The 7314-nt window shown below is 46.0% G+C and overlaps 1 protein-coding gene across 2 annotated transcripts; it reads left to right on the plus strand.

Annotated features, from left to right (window-relative positions):
* The first annotated feature begins 1673 nt into the window (after nt 1-1673).
* On the plus strand, nt 1674-3779 carry her9 (hairy-related 9). 2 transcript variants are annotated; one of them, XM_055049347.1, is made up of 4 exons: nt 1674-2044; nt 2158-2253; nt 2335-2422; nt 2536-3779. In XM_055049347.1, the coding sequence occupies exons 1-4, from the start codon at nt 1937-1939 to the stop codon at nt 3108-3110; spliced, it is 867 nt and encodes a 288-aa protein (XP_054905322.1). In that variant the 5' UTR covers nt 1674-1936; the 3' UTR covers nt 3111-3779. The 2 variants fall into 2 exon arrangements, with proteins under 2 accessions (XP_054905322.1, XP_054905323.1); XM_055049348.1 differs by having other exon boundaries at nt 2539-3775.
* The last annotated feature ends 3535 nt before the right edge of the window (nt 3780-7314 follow it).

Below are 7314 nucleotides of genomic sequence, written 5' to 3' on the forward strand. Positions count from 1 at the left end.
AATGATCTCTATGACTGCAAATCATGAACGTCTTCCAAAATTCTTCACATTAACTACATACTTTTTCAATAAGGAAGTCAACGAAGCGCCACCTGGTGGCGATTTGGAGACGAACTTTGAGTATCTTTTTTACAGATCCTTATTGATTTGGATAATCAGCGACAGTATAAAGAAACGTCGTAGGATTGGGAAAAGATTAAAGATTTTCCAAATCAATTGGAGCTTCACTACTGAGAAAATACAATTTGTTGAAAACTATTTTTGGACATATCTGAAATTAGCACACACACACAAAACAACAATTTTCCAACAATATTACCAGTAAAATGTTAAAATATAAATTGGATTAACACTAAGTTAATAAAGAAATCAACTTTAAAAGTAATTATTTTTAAAAATCGGAATATGTTTCAAGAACAGACGAACGCTCGTTCACATTTTTATTTGAAGCCACAAGATGGCGCCCTCTCTCTTTACTCGATAGGAAAATCCACAGGATGAAATGGAATCCTGAGAAAGAAACTTGTGTGTAAATTATGTCTTTTGAAGGCAATAGTAAGCATTTAATATCCTGCTTCACATTGACTCCAAATATATCTACAGAGACACAATGTCGGGAAAACCTGGGGGAGACATTTCAGTCATTTTATTTGAAAAACAAAAACACCCTAAAACTTAGTCTTTAAATGACGAGCGTGAACTCACGTTAACAAGAGTATGGCAAGGTTTATTCCTGCCTCTCTATTGTATTCTATTCTATTTTCCATAAGTGGAAAGTGTCCACATTACCATCCTTGTTTTTTATAGGGTTAGGCTCTATAATCTGCGATTTTTGGCACGTGCTCGGTGCAAACCGTAGAAGAGACTGTGCGCGAATGGCACGCGGACAGATGTGGCCCTCTCGCCCGCCACCTCCTCTACCTCTGCGAGCTGCTCCCGCTCCGGGATGATTGACACAGAGGCGGCGGCGCAGCCAATCGCAGAGCGCGCTGCCTCATTTGTGTAAAGTGGCTGCACGCCATTGGCTTGGAGCGTGCTGCTGCGGACCGCCTCGCGTGCCATTACAGACGTCTCCTTGGAGGCGCATAAGGATTCCTAAAATAGATGGACAGCGCATTTGTTGTCAGGCTTAAAAGGGATTTATTAGTGATAGAGTTTTTAAATAAACAATAAAAAAAATAATATACTTTGCAACGTGTAAGAAGTCAGTGGAGCGCGTTATTTCTTACGGGAAAAGTCGAACATTAATATCCACTCGTACAAAATATGTTGTTTCGCTCTTACTTTGTTTACTTGTTTCACTAAACTTAAACTGGTAAAAGTCAAACCGCATTCTCTCCAGACAAACACAGTCACACACACACATATCTCAGGCAGCTTTAAGATTTTTGACGCGTAAGAAGCAAAGTTGGAGGCAAACATCCAGCGAATTCCCCCCTCCTTATCACTTCACCGCCCGGCTCGGCTCTCGCTTTGTTGTTTGTCCCCGCAGGGCTGATTGAGCAGCGCGTGACTGACGGCCCGCGGGGGTGTTGTCCAATCAGCGGTCTGCCCCGCGCCCAAAGGGTGAGTCCTCTCTGCTATTGGCTGAGGCGAGTGTGGGAAAGAATGCAGAGAAGGTTTCACACGAACTGGGAGCACGCGAGCCGCCTATAAGTACCGCAGCAGCGCGTGTCGGCGGCATAAGGCGTAGAGAAGTCGATGCGCCCGGCGCCACGCACGGTTCCAACGCGCTCCGGTTCTGGATGACAGCTCGGCGATAACGAGCGGAACAGTTCAGGCGGAGCTTTGATGTTCCGCAGTGGCGCTTCGTGATTTTTTTTGTTTTGTTTTTGTTGCTGCTGTTTTTAATCTCTCGCTGCGATTTCCAAGAGGATTTTACTTCTTCAAGTTGCTTATTTCTGTTAATGTCACTTCGAACCTGCTGTGATCCATAATGCCAGCAGACACTATGGAAAAGCAGACGGCGTCTCCCATCGCCGGAGCTCCTGCCAACGGATCACACACACCGGACAAGCCAAAAAATGCCAGCGAGCACAGAAAGGTAAGACTTGGAACGCGGCTTTAACTTGTCCGGCTGTCATTCCTGTGTAATAGTTCGCGTTCACAGAAACTGTGCGGGAATGTTTACGAGAGAACGTCTCGGTTTCTTTACAGTCGTCGAAGCCCATTATGGAAAAACGACGAAGGGCGAGAATAAACGAAAGCCTTTCGCAGCTGAAGACCCTCATCCTGGACGCACTTAAGAAAGATGTAAGTTCAATGGAAGTGTTTCTCTAAAGTGAGGAATATGTGCTTAGATGTGGTCTAAACCCTCCCTGTTCCCTCATGCAGAGCTCCAGGCACTCCAAACTGGAAAAGGCAGATATCCTGGAGATGACGGTGAAGCACTTGAGGAACCTGCAGCGCATGCAGATGAGCGGTGAGTTTACTTGTTCTTGCACGTGTGTCGGGATGCTCGATTAAACCCCACTTCAAGCAGCGGGAGCCGCAAACACGCCACTAAAACTTCTTCTTCTTCTTGGTCTTTGCCAGCAGCGCTCTCAGCAGATGCGACAGTGATGAGCAAATACAGAGCCGGATTCAACGAGTGCATGAACGAGGTGACCCGCTTCCTGTCCACTTCAGAGGGAGTGAACGCCGATGTGAGGTCGCGGCTCCTCGGCCATCTGTCCAGCTGCATGGGTCAGATAATGTCCGTGACGTACCCGCAGCAGGCTCCGTCCCAGCCGGCACACCTGGCCCAGCCCCTCCACGTGCAGCTCCCATCCACCCTGCCCATCAGCTCCAAGCTCAGTCCCGCAGAGGCCGTCTCTCCCAAGGTGTTCGGCGGGTTCCAGCTGGTTCCCGCGACAGACGGACAGTTCGCCTTTCTGATCCCCAACCCGCCCTTCGCCTCCACCGCCACCACCTCCCCTGTAATCCCCCTCTTCTCCAACGCCGGGGTGCCTATCGCGGTGAACGCCAGTCCGGTGCACGGCAGCTCCGCGCCGACGGCGGCGTCTCCAGTGCACGGGATGACGTCCTTCTCCGGGGTGCCCCAGGTGGTCAGTCCTGTGGGGGTGAACGCCGGAGCGGAGAGCAGTGAAGCGGTGTGGCGGCCTTGGTAGCTCAAACAAAAAAAAAAAAAAAGGGGGGGGGGTGGTGGGGGGAGATCCAGACACTCGCAAACTTTCCCAGATGAAAGTTCTACCTGAAACTTTTACGCAGCTGTTGCGGGGTTCAGCCTGCGACTTTTTCCTCTCCAGGATGGCGACTTTAACCACTCATGCCTCCCCCCCCCCCCCCCCCCCACTAGTCCTGAATGTTTCGTTTTATGGAACAAATGTTGCTAAGAAAAAGAAAAAACAAACAAAAAAAAATAGTAAAAAAAAAAAACATCGCATGTCTTGGTTTTTTTTCTTCTTTTATTCTAATTTATTGTTAACTCCAATATTTGGATGTCGGTGATAAAGGTTCAGACAGAAGATTTATAGGAAGCCTTTGTTATGAAGTACTTTTTATGAAAAGATTTAGTTTTGTACAGAGCTGTTATTGATTGTTATACCAAAGCTGTTTTATATTATGTTTTGTGTTTAAAAGAAAAAAAAACTGAAGTTGGGTGGTAACCCAGGGTTTAAATAAATGAGACTTTAAAAAAAAAAGAAGGGCTTCAGTTTGCTTTTGTCATGCCTTTTTTTTATGTCGTGCGTAAAAATTACATTTTGTGCGTAAAAGTCAAAGGGATCATATTTCTGATGTAAGGTCCAAAGTCTCAAGCGGCACCTTGTCAACTAGTTTGGCGGGAGCTCCTTACATCTGGCCTTTTAGAGACTCGTCCCTGCGGACAATGGAGGGCGCGTTTTTTCTTTCTTTCTATTGCTATAAAGGTAATTAAAAGTTTGAAAGGGGGTCTCATCCTGCATGCAGCGGGAGGTTTAAGAAGTCTTAAAGCCCATTCATGAGCCTGGGAAATGCGCTCAGGGGTTAATGTCACTAACAGATTGCCTCAGTGAAAGAATATGGAAGGATCCTCGCTGTCTTTTGTGCACCGATTGTTCAATTCCGCTCCCTGTGCGTCTGCCTCGATAAACGGGAGAACGTCCCTCAGTCCCACGTGCATGCGCACTGAAAAGGCCCCCGCGTCTCTTCCATGCTCTGTGTTTATTCCCACGTAAACCAATATCTCCCCCGTTCGCAAGGCCCCGGACCTGAGGCGCAGTGTTCCTGTTTCAGGCGGCGTTGCGCTGGCCGTGTGTCGGCCGCCCGCGGTCGGCGTCCCCCTTGACTTCGGATCAAGTTACGGCGTGGTGACCGCCGGTCAAAACCCCTCAACATTTAATACTGCACCGGCGCACGGCCTTGGACGCGCATGGCCAACGCAGACCTGAAAAAAGAGAGTCTATTCCTGGAGCCACAGTTCTCTCTGTGACTCTCACACTTAAAAAAGTAAATAAATAAATACAAATTTAGGCTTTTACCTTGAAAGACAATTGTATTCAAAATATTCTGATATTGGGATTTCTTATGTTTGTCTTCTTTACATCTTATAGATTGGCTTATAAGCAGGATATGATTGAATTATTCTTATTATTATGTCACCACAATGGCGACAGCATTATACTTTGGGATGATGTGTACATGAATTTCTCACATTTGTCCTTTTATGGACAATATTGTCCAATTATTTATTATTATTATTACTGTTGGCATTAGTATTAGTCTGTTACTGTGCATCTCTTGAGTCTTCATCACATGAGGCCGAAGTGAACTCTCGTGGCATTTCAGGCAAAATTTTGTGTTGGAATACAAAGTCTCCATTGTGAAACACGGTGATGGCAGAGTCATGCTATGGGGAGGCGTATTGAGCTAAAAATCAGCAAACAAGCAAACAAACAAGACAGCCCTAGAACAACCCCCCATCTAAAGGGTGCAAACGATTTTAGACTGAGGTGGAAGTTACAGACGAAAGCGCAAATGTATCTCCAGGAATCTTTACATATTTGAATGTTTCACATGCTGAAATGATTGTGGTGGCAAATTCTCACAGCTCCCGGTTTTTACCACGCGTGTCTTTGCAGCTGGACTCCAGTTCATTCGTGTACTTGCCTCCGGCGCGCCGGTGCCCTGCAGATGACTCCGCCAGTAAACTGGCATGCCGAAACTCCGCAGCGAGTGACGCTTCAGCAGCTTCCTCCCTCGCGGAGGCATACTGAAACACCAGTTGGCAGCGTGTGTGGGTTCTGCGGTTGTTCCTCCTCTTTCGCGTCTGAGTTAACAGTTCAGATATGCCTTTATGGAGCTGAGGTCGTGAGAACCGAGCGAACTAGTCTGCCTGCGGCCTGGCGCGGTGCCACTCAGTAATTCCCCGCCGACTGGCTGGGTCGTGTTGCTGCTCTGCGGAGGTGAGGAGGAGAACACATAGCGCGCGTGGACGCCGAGTGCGCCTGGTTCCACGGTGGTTGTGGGGAAGTTATATTATTTCATAATAAGTCGTGAAAAATAAATTGAAATAGGCTATGGGTGTTTTTTTTTTCCTTTTTTTTTTGCAGTGATTGCATAGCGCAACCGAAACCCATATAGAAGACGCTTCAATGCGCTCTGTGCAGCAAAGCCGATTTGAACCCAGAACCTGGGAAGTTCTACTCAACCGCCAGAAGATGCGGGTTTTCCAGGCGTTACAGCAAAACGAAACGCGGGAATCCGTCCCCATTCCTGCGGAGAGCTGGACGTCCCTTGGGGATGTGCGCAGCCGCGTCCCTTGGGAGAAGTCACCATTGAAGGGGGGGAGGACGTGGGAGGTCGGGGTCATCAGAGGAGCCACAAATTATCATTCTCATTAGCGAGTGAAAGGCGGGAGCGCGCGCGCGCACGCGCGCGCGCAACGCCACCGCCAAACTTTTAACGTCACTTTTCCCTCCAAATCCACTGTTGCCATTGTCGCCAGGCGTTGTTGTTGTTTAGGTAACACTTGATACTTTTTCGCCTGGAGTTTCAGACAGTTAAGGTGAGTTGTATGTACATACACAGATGCAAGTCATGGTTGTCAGGGAAGACCGGAACTGCTGGTCCTTTTTTTGTGAGGGGTGAGGGGGGGAGGATCCATGTCTTTGAATCTCACACGGTCTTGTAACATCAGATCCACAGACATCAGTGGGTTTTATTCCGATGACCAAATAGTGAAACGAAAGAGCAGGAGGAAGCTCTGCTGCGCTGGGGACTCCCAATGCTGAAATTTAACAGACCATCAACAAGAATGTATTGTTCATTGAAAAGAGAGGGTTACAAAACTTGTTTGAAAAAAAGTTCATGGTATGAAGTTTAAATGTGATATTTATACGAGTTGTTTATTTTGTACAAGTACCACAAACAGCTTAATGAATTGTTGTGGTAATTTAGCTATAATCTGATGCCGCAAGTTTAATTTACAATATTGGGTCCATTTGGAAACAGTTCTTATGCCCTGCAAAATCCTGAAATGTGGCATTTTATATTCAGACCATTCTTTGCGCTCATAGGCCTAAATGAAATCTAGTGCAACCAATTTGCCTTCAGAAGTCCTCTAATTATTAAGAGTGTGAAACTGTGTAATTTAATCTCTGTATAAATGCAGCTGTTCTGTTTGGCATTCAGAGTTTTGCCAGAGAACATAAGACAAAGACTGTTAAAAGCTGCTAAAAGCTTGACCCCAGGGCAGAGATTCATCTTCTGGCAGGACAATAACCCTAAACATCTTCCTTGCTATACAACAGAATGGTTTAGATCAAAGGATAGTCATGTGCTAGAATGGCCCAGTCAAAGTCCAGACTTAAATCCAATTGAGACCAAGTGGTGAGGAAGGGAGCACATTTCGCTCTCTGACAGGGATATACATGGAAAGATATGCAGAGTTTTATTTGGTGGAGCATTTAGGAAGCCATGCAGTCTTTTCCTTCGACTACAGAGTTATTCATTCATTTATGTTGATCCATCATAGAAAATCTCAATCAAACGCCAGACTTTTGTGGTCCTTACATATCAAAATGTGACAAAGTTCAAAAGATGAGAAGATTTTCATAGGGCATGGCATATAGTTAACAAAAGCTGCAATCTGATAAGATATTCAGTTTGCTACTAACGTAATAAATGATGCATCAGTGAGGAAATGACATCCTCGTCCAAACAAGCCATCAGGGGGGAGGTCACATTTAACATTTAAACCTGTTAGCAAACATTTTTCAATAACGAAAAAAAAAAGAAAAAAAAAAAAAACGAAGGCCGAAATCTTTTCACTGAATCAGAATCGCAGCCAGGTGATTTTCTTGGTTAAAGTTCCTCCTCCTGGATTAAGTACAG

Source organism: Poeciliopsis prolifica, unplaced genomic scaffold (genome assembly GCF_027474105.1).
Source record: "Poeciliopsis prolifica strain line A6 unplaced genomic scaffold, Auburn_PproV2 SCAFFOLD029, whole genome shotgun sequence".
Classification (NCBI taxonomy): domain Eukaryota; kingdom Metazoa; phylum Chordata; class Actinopteri; order Cyprinodontiformes; family Poeciliidae; genus Poeciliopsis; species Poeciliopsis prolifica.